This window comes from Nanorana parkeri, unplaced genomic scaffold (assembly GCF_000935625.1).
Source record: "Nanorana parkeri isolate BGI_ZX_2015 unplaced genomic scaffold, ASM93562v1 scaffold1148, whole genome shotgun sequence".
NCBI classification, from domain to species: domain Eukaryota; kingdom Metazoa; phylum Chordata; class Amphibia; order Anura; family Dicroglossidae; genus Nanorana; species Nanorana parkeri.
In genome coordinates this window covers 138,040-150,569 of record NW_017307416.1, presented here as the reverse complement: position 1 = coordinate 150,569, position 12,530 = coordinate 138,040, and the positions used below count along the sequence as shown (strand labels likewise).

Here is a 12,530-nt window from a genome sequence, read left to right as displayed (position 1 = left end):
CCATTTTGGTCTGTTAAATATACCACTCAAAAGCATTTTGTTATTTATGTTAAATAAGTTCCAAAAATACCTGCCAGAAATTTGTCAGCTGATAACTTCTTATGCTCTCCACCTATACTGCAATATTATCAGATACATTGTTCCCAGCTATCTCCGAGGACTACAGAGCCCCTCACCCTATGTTATGTAGAAGATAACAGAGGAATAGTTTTTTTTTATCCAAATCTGCTAAGCAGCCTAGTTGACAACATTATTTCTCCATAGATATAGTACGGTGAGTAAGTGTTGTCACCCTAGGACAGGAAGTGTGTTACTGGCAGGATCGCCAAGTAAAAACAGAAGGAAAAGAGCATGCAAAGGAGAAAGCAACTGCAAACATCACATCAATTGACTTATAAGCTGCAAAATATGACATTTTTGTTCTTGGGGTAAGATACACTTTAAGGAAACATATCAGAAGCTTGTGCTTGAGAAAACAAACACAACAAAGAAAGGGAAACCTTAAACTGTAAAAGTACTCCCCACCAAAAGCGCTCTGGGAAAGCGAGCCTTCTAACCTGCACTTGTAGTGTGAAAAGAAATGTAGATGTGAAAACACATCATAATGAGTTATTATTCCCCTGGCAAATGCAAACAATACTTCTCTCTGAAAATAACTTCATCCAGGAAAAAAACATGCACAGTGTTCCAGTGGATCATAGCAGCCGGCCAAAACTTTTCCCCTGCAGCTATGGGAAGAGGAGCTGGCAGCCGGCCAGTGGAGGGAGTTTTCTCTGCCTGCATGAAGTCATTACTGAAATCCAACAAGTTAAAAAAAAAAAATGTAAACCCTGACTTCTAAAATATTATTCAGATGGAGGGTATGCATGTGACACACCCCTGGATCTGAAAGTTAGCCTTTTGTAGTTTGGATAATTCATCTTTCACCTCCCACTGGGTGGAGCAGAAGCTTACAAGAGAAGCTGGAATGTAGTTGTTAGGAGTGTTTTGCTGCAGTCTGGTGCATCGCCTACTCTTCTATACAAGCAAGCACTTAGCAAAGACTATCTACAACTTCTGTTATAATAAACATCATCAGAAGACACAAGTTAGACATCTGAAACAGCAGAAATCATGGAGGAGGATTCAATTCAATTAGAGCATGCCATAAGTGAAGAGAAGGCTGGTGTACATGAAAGTCAGGAGCTGGTGGTGCCCAGCCACAGCCCTGCAGAATCACCCAGCTCCAGCCCCACACCTCAACAACATGTAGTGGATTCCATCAAAGACAGCAATCAAGTCAACGCTATCACAGTCCTCACCCTGCTAGATAAACTGGTCAACATGCTGGACTCAGTACAAGAGAACCAGCACAAAATGGAAAAGAAGCAGATCGACATTGAAAACTCGGTCAAGGGGATTCAGAGTGACATCACAAAGTTATCCAAGAGCCACACTACTACCAGCAACACTGTCAGCAAACTTTTAGAAAAGTCTCGCAAAGTCAGCGCCAACATGAGAGAAGTGAAGGATCGGATGGACAAGCAGACAGCACAAGTCAAGAAACTGGAGAACAACCAGAGCCAGCTGCTGAGAAGGAACAACTTCAAAGTTCTAATCTTCCAGGTAGGTGACACATGACTGGTGATGATTAGGGAGTTTGGCGGTGTCAGACACTCTATATGTTGGCATTTATGTGTTCATTTTTCCAGTATCACCCTGGGTATGCTTTTTGCAAGCTGGTACTCTGACAAAGCCACTCCTGTTTTACTGTACTGCAGCTGGCTGATTTATATTGTATAGCAGCCTTTCTCAACCATTTCACCATAGAGGAACCTTTCTAATAGCCTTCAGTTTTCAGGGAACCCCAACACAAATATTATTTTTACACCTCATGGTACATTAGCTTGATCAGTAAGTTGTAGATCATTTTAGATAACAGAATAAAGAATGGGATGTGCTTAACATACCCGCTGTATATGACAAAATTACTTTCATCAACAATTATGAAATGAAAGCAATAATCATGACCAGAAAAGAAACAGACATTTACATTGTATCGACTCTTTACATTGGTGGTCAGTGTAGAAGTGACTCTTTATGTTGGTGGTCAGCGTAGAAGTGACTCCTTACATTGGTGGTCATTTTAGAAGTGACCTCTTACATTAGTGGTCAGTGCAGAAGTGACTCCTTACATTGGTTGTTATTATAGAAGTGACCCCTTACATTGGTGGTCAGTGTAGAAGTGACTCCTTAAATTAGTGGTCATTTTAGAAATTACCCCTTACACTGGTGGTCAGTGTAGAAGTGACCCTTTACATTGGTGGTCAGTGTAGAAGTGACCTTTTACTCTGGTGAATAGTGTAGAACTGGCTCTTTACATTGGTGGTCATTATAGAAGTCACCCCTTACATTGGCGGTCAGTGTAAAAGTGATCCTTTACATGGTGGTCAGTGTAGAAGTGACCCCTTACATTGGTGGTCATTAGAGAAGTCACCCCTTACATTGGTAGTCATTAGAGAAGTCACACCTTACATTGGTGGTCATTAGAGAAGTCACCCTTTACATTGGCGGTCACTGTAAAAGTGATCCTTTATATGGTGGTCATTATAGAAGTGACCCCTTACAGTGGCGGTCATTATAGAAGTGACCCCTTACATCGGTGGTCATTATAGAAGTGACCCCTTACAGTGGTGGTCATTATAGAAGTGACCCCTTACATTGGTAGCCAGTATAGGTAGAAGATTAGCCACAGCTTTCTCTACAAGGAACCCTTAGCAAATTCTAGCGGAATTATGGTTGAGAAAATCTGCTGTATAGTATTATCTAATTTATTCATCAGAGACCAGTTGTATCCTGCAGTAGTAGAATCTAGTTTACTGATCTGTGCAGTTAGAGTATCTTATCTTTGTAAAACCTTCTTTTGTGCCCCTTAGCTTTATTAACTCCAGCAGTGCTGAGTATCGCAACCCTAGACTGGTCTGTACATTAACAAGCTTCATGATGACAGAGTTTATGATCAGCAAGCTATGGGTAACCTCTCCTGAAATATGAGTAAGAATATAGTAATATTCACACGAGACCACTTCATGTATAGTAGAAGTTTTCCTATTGCCTTACATAGCTGATATAGGATTGCCATAGTACAACAAGGTAAGAAACACGTTTCTGTCTGGCTACATAGTTCCAAATAATCCCAAACTTTCTTATCCTTAGATAAACTGTATCATTTAGGGTGGGAAACCATACATGGCTGAAGGAGCGTGGTCTTTTGGGTGCGGTCTTGGCTGCTGGAGGAACAACCTGCAAAATATACACAAGGAAACTTGTACTACTGAGAGAGACATAGTAGCTGCCATTGCTGGCATCCTTGTAAAAAATGCTAGCTGCCTGGCTGCCAATGCCTTCAATGCTTTCTGTGTTACTGACCTGGAAAAAGCATGCAGCAAGTTATAACAGCATTGCTGATCTTATGCATGTTCCAGGTCAGAGACTCAAATATTGACATTTATTGGGTTAGAATGACAGCCAGGTAACCAGTATGTTTGGAAGAAGAATCCGCAATGCCAGCCTGCAAGTTACCTCATTTCATATAAATAGTAAAGTTGATTGTGGAGCAAATGAAAAAAATTACACTTCTGTATAATGCCTTAGACCAGCGGTAGGCAACCTCGGCACTCCAGCTGTTGTGGAACTACAAGCCCCATGAGGCATTGCAAGACTCTGATAGCCGCAGGCATTACTCCCAGAAGCATGATGGGATTTGTAATTTCAGCCCAGCTGGAGTGCCTTGAAAAGCCGTAATGGATTGGTGCTGGTTGTTTACAACAGCTTGTATTATGTATGCCTTTAGCTGCAGTATAACGTCTAATAATGAAAGGTACCTATATGCAACGTAGAAAAGTAGTTTATTAGGAACCAATCTCACTATGGAAAGGAGCTTTGTCTCTTTGGACATTTAAAGGAGAACTATGGGATGAGTAAAATCCACTCACCCTCATAATTAGAGCCGACGTGTGACACTGAAGCTGTCACCTCACACCTCAGCTCTATAGAATGAGAACTGAGCAATCACATACTGCTTTCCCCATCCCCACATTCCTCATTTTCATCCGGGGATTCCCCCCTCCCTCTCCATTCCTCCAGCACTGACTAGAAGGACAGACAGAGGGTGGGCACAGCTGGCTCTTGCTCTAGAGAGGCAGAGCCAGCTGTCAATCAGGCAACAGGGTGGATCACAAAAATGTTGTTGGGATCTTTTCTAGCCACAGCCCAGCTTTGTGCTGTCATCATATAGTAATAGCCCGCTACATGCTGAGTTTTGGGTCACAGGAGGACATAGTAAGTGTCCTCCTGTGACCCTAAAGAGTTGGGCAATAGTTCTCTTTTAATATATGTTATCTAGACATGGACTATGAACTAAACGTTTGGATTATAGGGTAAAAAAAATCCCATCCAGCTGGTTCGAGATTCTGCGGATTTGCCTATATTACCAGTTAGCATAGATAAGGAATGTGTGTGGTAATTTGGTGGCTTAGTCATAATTGTTTCCTTATTCCTAGTAACCAAAAAATAAAGCATGGATCAAAACACAACGGTGCAACCTGAAAAGGCATTTTCTAATGCTGGATCTCTTGAAGCCAGGAAATATTGGTGGTTAAAATCTGATTGAAAGCAACAAAATTGCCATGTATACAGCCAGTATTAATGTGAGCTCAAAGGAAACGTGTCACAAACCTGGGCAATTCCAGCTGATCATATGCTTACAAAATGCATGAACTGATCACCAATGAAATAGTCACCTGATTTTATATGAAAATCTAAATTATTTACATGAAGGTTAATCTTGGCCCCAGCCCTCCTGCCTCTCAAGTTTTCCTATTGGTCATTCAATATATGGTGGATATTTTTCAATAGAAAGGCTTGGGAGGAGAGAAGGGGAGTCACCCAGCTTGCTTTTTACAGGAATAGTCAAGATTTGCATGTATCTCTGAGTCTACTGAACATTTTGACACGTGGTATTCACTGCTTACACATTTGTTTTCATCATAAGTTTATATGACTCCTAGTTACATAGTCCTCCTGCACTTACATACAATGATGGAGAGAATGGCGTCATTGACTCATCCACCTTACCAACCAGTAAGTGTTTGCCGCCCCTCTCTACCAACCTCTCCACTGACTCCCACTTGCCCAATGAATAAAATTCAAAATACTAACAATAACATACAAAGCCATCCATAACTAGGCCCCTAGCTAGATCCTTCCTGTCAGCTTACGAGTACGGACACCTGCCCCCGCACAGACGTGCAGGGCGGGTGAGCATAGGGTGGCGTATGGCTGCATACTCCCATAGAGAAAGACAGGTGCTGCGTACTAATCACACGCAGCACCTGTACTTCCCGGGAGCTGCCCGATACGGCCGTGCACGCAGCACAGAGCTGTACATACCAGCCTTTTCTCGTGTGAATGAGGCCTTAGTGTATTCACTGATTATTGATGTCATCATTTGTGAATTCTGTGATAAACTTGTAGTCTAATATAAATCGTTGACAAATGGAATAAGGTAATATTCTCATTCCTGCATGTGAGGCTGTACACCGTCTTTGTGCTGATATTAAAAATCGGAGCTGCGGAAAGCAGTGTGTCAGAGCACAGAGCTCCTGCATCTCCATAGGGTTGCATGAGCTGCCCATATGCTTGTTCCTGCAGCTCCGAGTGCATCAAAACCCATCCTTTCTCACTGTACAATGTCATTTTCAAATGAAACGTGCACTGAAATGTAATATTATAGTACTTTGGCAATTAAATGTTTTCAGTATAGTTCTGACTTTTAGTTTCACCACATTTCAGTACTGTCGTTAAAGATTATAGTGGCAAATGCAAGCCAAAAATGGAAAAAATAATCAGACTTTCATCATATGTCCATTTTTGGCTTGTAAGTCTTAATTTAACTCTCTGCTATGAGAATTTCCCAGCTCGGAGAGAGCTGGAGAAAGTGAGAGGTAGTGAGTGCATGTGCCACTCTGTAAGGGTATGTACAGTTTTTGCATTTGCCAAATGTTGGTGATGCAGTTAATGTAGTTTATTATCCATTTTATTGGGACCACATGGTGTGTACATATTCATGTGTTTGGAATGTTGACTGCGACATGTATAGACAACTCTTGATGGTATTAGTTTTGAGGGAGCATGGATGTTTGGACAATGTGAGGTTCCTGTTGACACAATAGTGTATTTTTCACAAAATAGAGTTACTGTAAAGAAAATTGGTGTACATACGCTAAGCCCATGTGATGGATACAACTTGCAGAGCATTTTACAATATAAACATTTTCCACTTTAGTCAAAAAGTGTCCTGTCCATATACAAACTCTCCTTCCATTTAAACCAATGGTGCCTTGGCCCTCAATTGTACTCACTGCTGTGGGATCATTACTTGATGATGAGAACTGACAGGGTTATATGAAGAGGAAAACACCTACCTAAAGAAACTCTTGCACCGTAGTAAAATATACACTTCCCAATAGTTTAAGCCGGCATGTGACCCAGCAGCTGTCACACACTGGCTCTAAAGAACGAGACCTGAGCAATCACAAACCACTGATCGCTCAGCTCATGGCTTCTCCCTGCAGAGAGCAGTGACTGTCAGTCACCACCCCGCAGGGATTCCTCCCCTCTCTTCCTCCAGGGCTTCTTGGAGGAACAGACAAGGGAGGAGTGGGCACAGCTGGCTCCCGAGAGATAGATCCAGCTGTCAATCAGGTAGCAGGGCGGATCCCGACAATATTGTCAGGATACTTCCCAGTGGCCCTTCCCGTGGCTCTGCGCTGTCAGCATTTAGCGGGCAGTAGCCCATTATATGCTGAGTTTGGGTCACAGGAGGCATAAGTAAATGTTCTCCTGTGACCCAAAATAGAAAAAAGGTTTGGCCATAATTCTCGTTTAAGGTGATACATGTGTGCTTCCTAGGTAATGCTTTTATTTCATAACTGCAGAGTTATAGTTGCCAGAAAAATAAAAATAATTCAACATTTCCAGGTATGTTGAATTCTACGCCCCTCTGGCTGCCCACTGCTGCTCCCCTCAACCCTTCCCCACCTCGACATTAGTAGTGTCTGATAGTGGCTCTTGAACACAGCCTTTCTATATAACCTCTTAGGCCCCATTCACACTGAGCGGAAAATCCCATGATTTCCGCCGCGATATCGCGCATTTTTTCCACGCTATATCGTGAGAAGTCGCCGGCCAATGGTTTTCAATGGAGCTGTCTTAATGTACAGCTCCATGTCGCCCGTCGCGGTCGCAAGTCGCACCTGCAGGACACTTTTTCCCGCGATGTCGCGCACATTTCCTTTTTTAAAAATGCAGCCCGACGGTGAAGGTCGCGCGATCATCGCTGTAACCGTTGCGCTATCCCGCCGCACGGAAATCCGCTCGAGGTGAGTGTCGCTTAGTGTGAATGGGGCCTTACAGATATGAGGCGTTCAATATACAGATATGGTACAATATAGTCGTTTCTGCAGTGCTTTTCATCTGGATGTTGTTGCTGCCATTTTCTGTCAGAAGACTCCATTACAGGGGTCCTTACAGTGTCCTGAAGTCTTTAAAGTAGGGCTGGTAATGATTAAAATTTTCGTGTTCGATTAATTATAACACACATACAGATCCAACTACATTGGCTTATACACATACAGCACAGCAATGAAGTAATCAAATGAACTAGGATCACACTAATCCAGCACGTTATTAATCTCACTTGCCCCACTCAATATGGCCGTCGCTTGAGTGGGGCAACTCAGAATAATAATGTGCTGGATTAGTGTGATCCTAGTTCATTTGATTACTTCAATGCTGTGCTGTATGTGTATCGGGCAATGCCTTGGCTGGCGCTCGTGCAGAAAGTTTCTTGGGAAAACTCACCGGCCCAAGTGGCTCCGTTGGCTAACGAAGGGGGGAGGAGTCCGGTGACGTCACGAACATCAACGTCACTGGACTCATCCCCCCCTTCCCTTCGTTAGCCGTCACGGACATCGACGTCACTGGACTCCTTCCCCCTTCCCTTCGTTAGCCGACAGAGCCACTTGGGAAAGGGGGGGAGGAGTGCGGTGACATCAATGTCCGTGGCGTCACCAGATTGTCGACGGGACTCCCAGAAGCCGGCGAAGAGGTGAGTGTTTTTCATTAGCAATCAAAATAATTTTAATCGATCAAAAAGTTTAACGATTAATCGAGAAATTAATCTTTAATTTCCACAGCCCTACTTTAAAGATGAACTATGGGCACAAATATTCTTAACCCTTACAGTGGTGCTACCCCTGCACTGCAAGGGTTAAGTGCTCGTTTTAGTCTAGGGACGGGGAAAAAAAAGATACACGTACCTGAACCTTGCAGCCAGTTGGCTGTTAGACTGGTCCCTGCAACCTCTCTTCTCCTCCTGTCCAGCAATTGTCCATTGGCATCCTCATGTCTAGTATAGTGTATTGGACATACATAATGACTCAAAGAACTTTCTTAAGACACTGTTGTGGGATTATGTTAAAAGCATCAAGGGAGTAGCAAAACACTTTTTATGGCTCAAACTGTAATACTACATAGATACAATCTTGGTATCCTAGTCATAAACAATAACAGATTAAATATGCAAAGAAATAAAAAATACCAATAAAGAAAGTACTATTATTTAAAACTGAACTCTGGGATAAACAAATATTGTCGGAATACAAGAGGCATGTGTATTCTTACTTGTATGTTAGTATCCTTTGTGTTCTTCTTCCAGAATTATGCAATAATTCAGTGTGATACTTTACCTCTGTGCAGGCAATTCCTTTAATAATGACCAATCACTGCTGGTTACAAGAACAGGGTGGCAGGTCTTGTATCCACCCCCTCTTTTAAGTATCTGCAGTCAGCTTATAGTGGGCGCGGCCTGCTGGATCCCAATCACAGCTCTGCTCTCTGCACATGCCGTACAGTGATTAACTCACTGCCAGGGCCGGTGTAAAGGTGCCCATACACTGTATGATTCTCTGGCGGTGATCGGAAGCCCGCCCCTCAGCGGGGCGGGCTTTTGATGATCGCAAGTACAACCTGCCCGTCCAAGATGGGCAGATCGTACGAGCTTTCAATGAGCTTTGTCTTGCGATGGTCGTAAGGTGTATGGGCACCTTTAGACTATTTTGAGCCCTAGGCAAGACCAGCTACTTGCACCCCCCAGCCTCCCTCCCATGGTACAACACCCGATCCCGCTCCACCCTACGTGCGGCCCAATTCTCCCGCCGGCTAGCTTCCGCAGGTGACAGGTGGATGTAAGCAGGCGGGAACAATAGCCAGACTACCATTGGCTATTTTAGTTTGAAATATAGCTATCTAGCTATAGACTGGCTATTGAAACCACATCCACTGAGTAGAGAAGCGGACCTGAGAGTAGGGTCGCCACCTTTTCTTCAAGTGAAACCCGAACATTCTAGCGCCGCGCGCGGCAAATTTTTTTCAGGGGGAGAATATAAAGGAGAAAGTAATGTCTTCAGGTGGCCTGGTAGTTTGTGCGGGCTGTGCGACACTCAGGTGGGTTGTGCTAATCTCAGGTGGGCTGTGCGACATTCGGGTGGGCTGTGTGACAGTGACACTCGGGTTGGGTGGGCTGTGCGACTCTCGGGTGGGCTGTGCGACTCTCGGGTGGGCTGTGCGACTCTCAGTGCGGTCTAAGTTATGATGTCTCACCAGGGGGTTGGCAGGCAGACAGCACGGTCTCAGGGAGCCTTCTCCTGTAAATCTACGTTCCCCCTGCAGCTCATCTATTTTCTGTGTCCCCGCCTCTTCATGCCTTCCCTTCAGCTGCACTGGGATCCATAGCCCGGCCGCTCTTCTAACTCCGGTGATCTATCACATAGAGAAGAATGTCTCCTCATTCTTCTCTTTGTGATAGATCACCAGAGTTAGACGAGAGGAGGAGCAATCACATGTGCGGCTGCCGAGGTCCTATTCAAGTATGATCTCGAACAGCCACATCTGCCTGAAACCTGACTCTATCTCTGAGCTGCAGGCACAAGCACAGGCTGCCCCCAGCTCAAAGGAAGACCTGGGTTTCAGGCAGATTTGGCTGCTCGAGATCGCGCTTGACAAGGACCTCGGCAGCCGCACCTGTCAGAAAATTTAAAGTGCCGGTGTCGGCACTAAGTGTCTTGTGTACGGGTGCCCACTGGCTGGGCACCCGTACACAACACACCAAAACCGGACTGTACGGGTCAAAACCGGACGGGTGGCAACCCTACCTGAGAGAGAAAGCTATCTCTCACTTGCGCTCCTCTGCTCAGTGGGCAGTTGCAATAGCCATACAGCTATTGGCTTTTGCAATTTGAAATAGACTGGGGGTGCTGTGGGGGGTGCTGTGGGGGGTGAGTGGTCGATGCTGTGCCCGAACCAGCAGTGCGCCCTAGGCGGCTGCCTAGTTTGCCTAGTGGCAGCACCAGCCCTGGTCACTGCTACTTTTATATGATAATATCTGAGTTTGTAAAGGAATTTAGTGCACACAAAGGGACTTTATATGCTTAGTGGCTATTGAGCAATATACTGTAGTTAAATGGAAGTATTTGTGCCCTGAGTTCAGCTTTAATATTATAATTTGCATGGAATACAGTGTCCCATTGTTTAGAAAAACAACCCTGCAAATTAAATTTTTTGGGTTTGGTTGCAGATTGTGTAAATGTCATTTGTATCAAGTATTTGTTTAAACTGTCTTTCCATGCTCTAGGAAAAACTTGGACTCCTGTCACATTTCTGTATGTGGTGTAAACCCAGCTCTAAATATTTTACATTCCTTCTGTGCACATGGGCCTAACGCTGGATAAGACTGAGCTGCATTGTTATGCCCTGACAGCAGCAAGTTTTCATACCTCCAACACCAGCATAACTTTTAAAGTTTTACCTTGCACACCCCCCATATGATTTTTTTTATGCTCTTGTTACATTTTGATCATAATTCATTATTTTATTTTCATACATTGCTTTGCAGCTGCCTAACTTTTTACCAGGATATTCAAAAGGTGACGGTCTGTGTTTTTAGTTTACCAAATAGTTTCACCACTATGCACTATGGGGGGAATTTATCAAAACTGGAACAGACAAAAATCTGGAGCAGCTGTGCATAGTAACCAATCAGCTTCTTTAATTTTCAAATCTTAGGAATCTGAGCAAACTGAAGAGAGAAGCTGATTGGTTGCCATGCACAGCTGCTCCAGATTTTGTCTGACCCAGTTTTGATAAATTTCTCTTATAGTGTCATTGTTGCCCAGGGTCATGGATTTTTTTTAAGCTGCAGATCCTCATAAGATCTTACCTTTGGGCTGAGTAGATGAATGATGTGGATCACTGCAACCACATCATGCGGTCATGTGTTGCCCTGTGCGAACACTGGCAGGAGCAACCAAAAGAAGAAGCTTCTGGGGACCATTTACACAGATTGAGGGAGCCTTCAAGAGCGAGAAATAAGGCAAGTATTACACTATATTCCTCTACCCCTTGATTTAATGAACATTTAATACTTGCAGTGTGGGGGACCCCACTGGTCCTAGTTCCCAATGGTCACAGCAGGGAGAGGAGGAAAATTGTGAGTGATAACTCTGGACTTTGTTAAATCCACATAGGCATTTATTATGCAAGTGGATTAAGGTGCTAAGGAGATGGCGAGGAATTCTTTTTAACCATGTACCTTTATGACAACGTAACATATTACAACTTAAACTGACCCTGTTGCTTGGTTAAAAAAATTTAACAAATCACTGCCTGCAAAAGAAGAAGCTTTATATTTAGCTGTCCCCTGTCTTCCCCTGTTCTTCACACTGTTCAACAGCTACAGCCACTTTAAGTATATTCACATTCATTTTATTTATTGAACTTTATTTTTTATTTGTTTCACTTTTTTTACATTTTTATTTATTTCACTTAATTTTTTTAACATATTTTTTTACTTCTTATTGATTTAATTTTATTTTTTTAATCTTAGTTTATTTTATTTTTTTAAACTTTTCTTTTTTTTTTTTACTTCATTGCTGGGAGCAATAGCCAGCCTGCTATTGGATATTTCAAATTGCAATAGCCAATAACAGGCTGGCTACTGCACCCACCCACTGCTTACTGTCAATCAGCAGAGGAGGGACCTGAAGTTTTCTATCAGGTCCAGCTCTGTTGATTGACAGCTGACAGTGGGCGGGTGCAATAGCCAGCCTTTTATTGGCCACTGCAATTTAAAAGAGCCAATAGCAGGCTGGCTATTGCGGTCAGCTGCTGGAAGGAAGACGATCACAGACGCCACGGGGAGGTGAGTAGACTGCAGGGAGGGGGTAGCTCACAGACTGTCGGAGGGTTCTCCTTACAGGCTGTAATTGGCAATCTGTCCCCACTGACACAGATCGATTACAGCCTGTAGGGAGAAATCGCTGACAGTCTGTGAGGCTGCAGCGGGGGGAGCCCTGTCCCAGCAGATAACTGTGTGATAACCGTCCCGGGCACAGTTATCTGCTGGGACAGGGATTCCATTTCTCTTGCCTTGC

The 12,530-nt window shown here is 43.7% G+C and overlaps 1 protein-coding gene across 1 annotated transcript in view; it reads left to right on the top strand.

The window, feature by feature from the left end:
* Nucleotides 1-863: 863 nt before the first annotated feature.
* SDPR (serum deprivation response) overlaps nt 864-12,530 on the top strand; it is a 30,861-nt gene continuing 19,194 nt past the window's right edge. Inside the window, exon 1 of the mRNA XM_018568172.1 lies at nt 864-1,605. Within this exon, the coding sequence (XP_018423674.1) occupies nt 1,114-1,605 (492 nt within the window). The 5' untranslated portion in view covers nt 864-1,113. The remainder of the gene's footprint in view (nt 1,606-12,530) is intronic.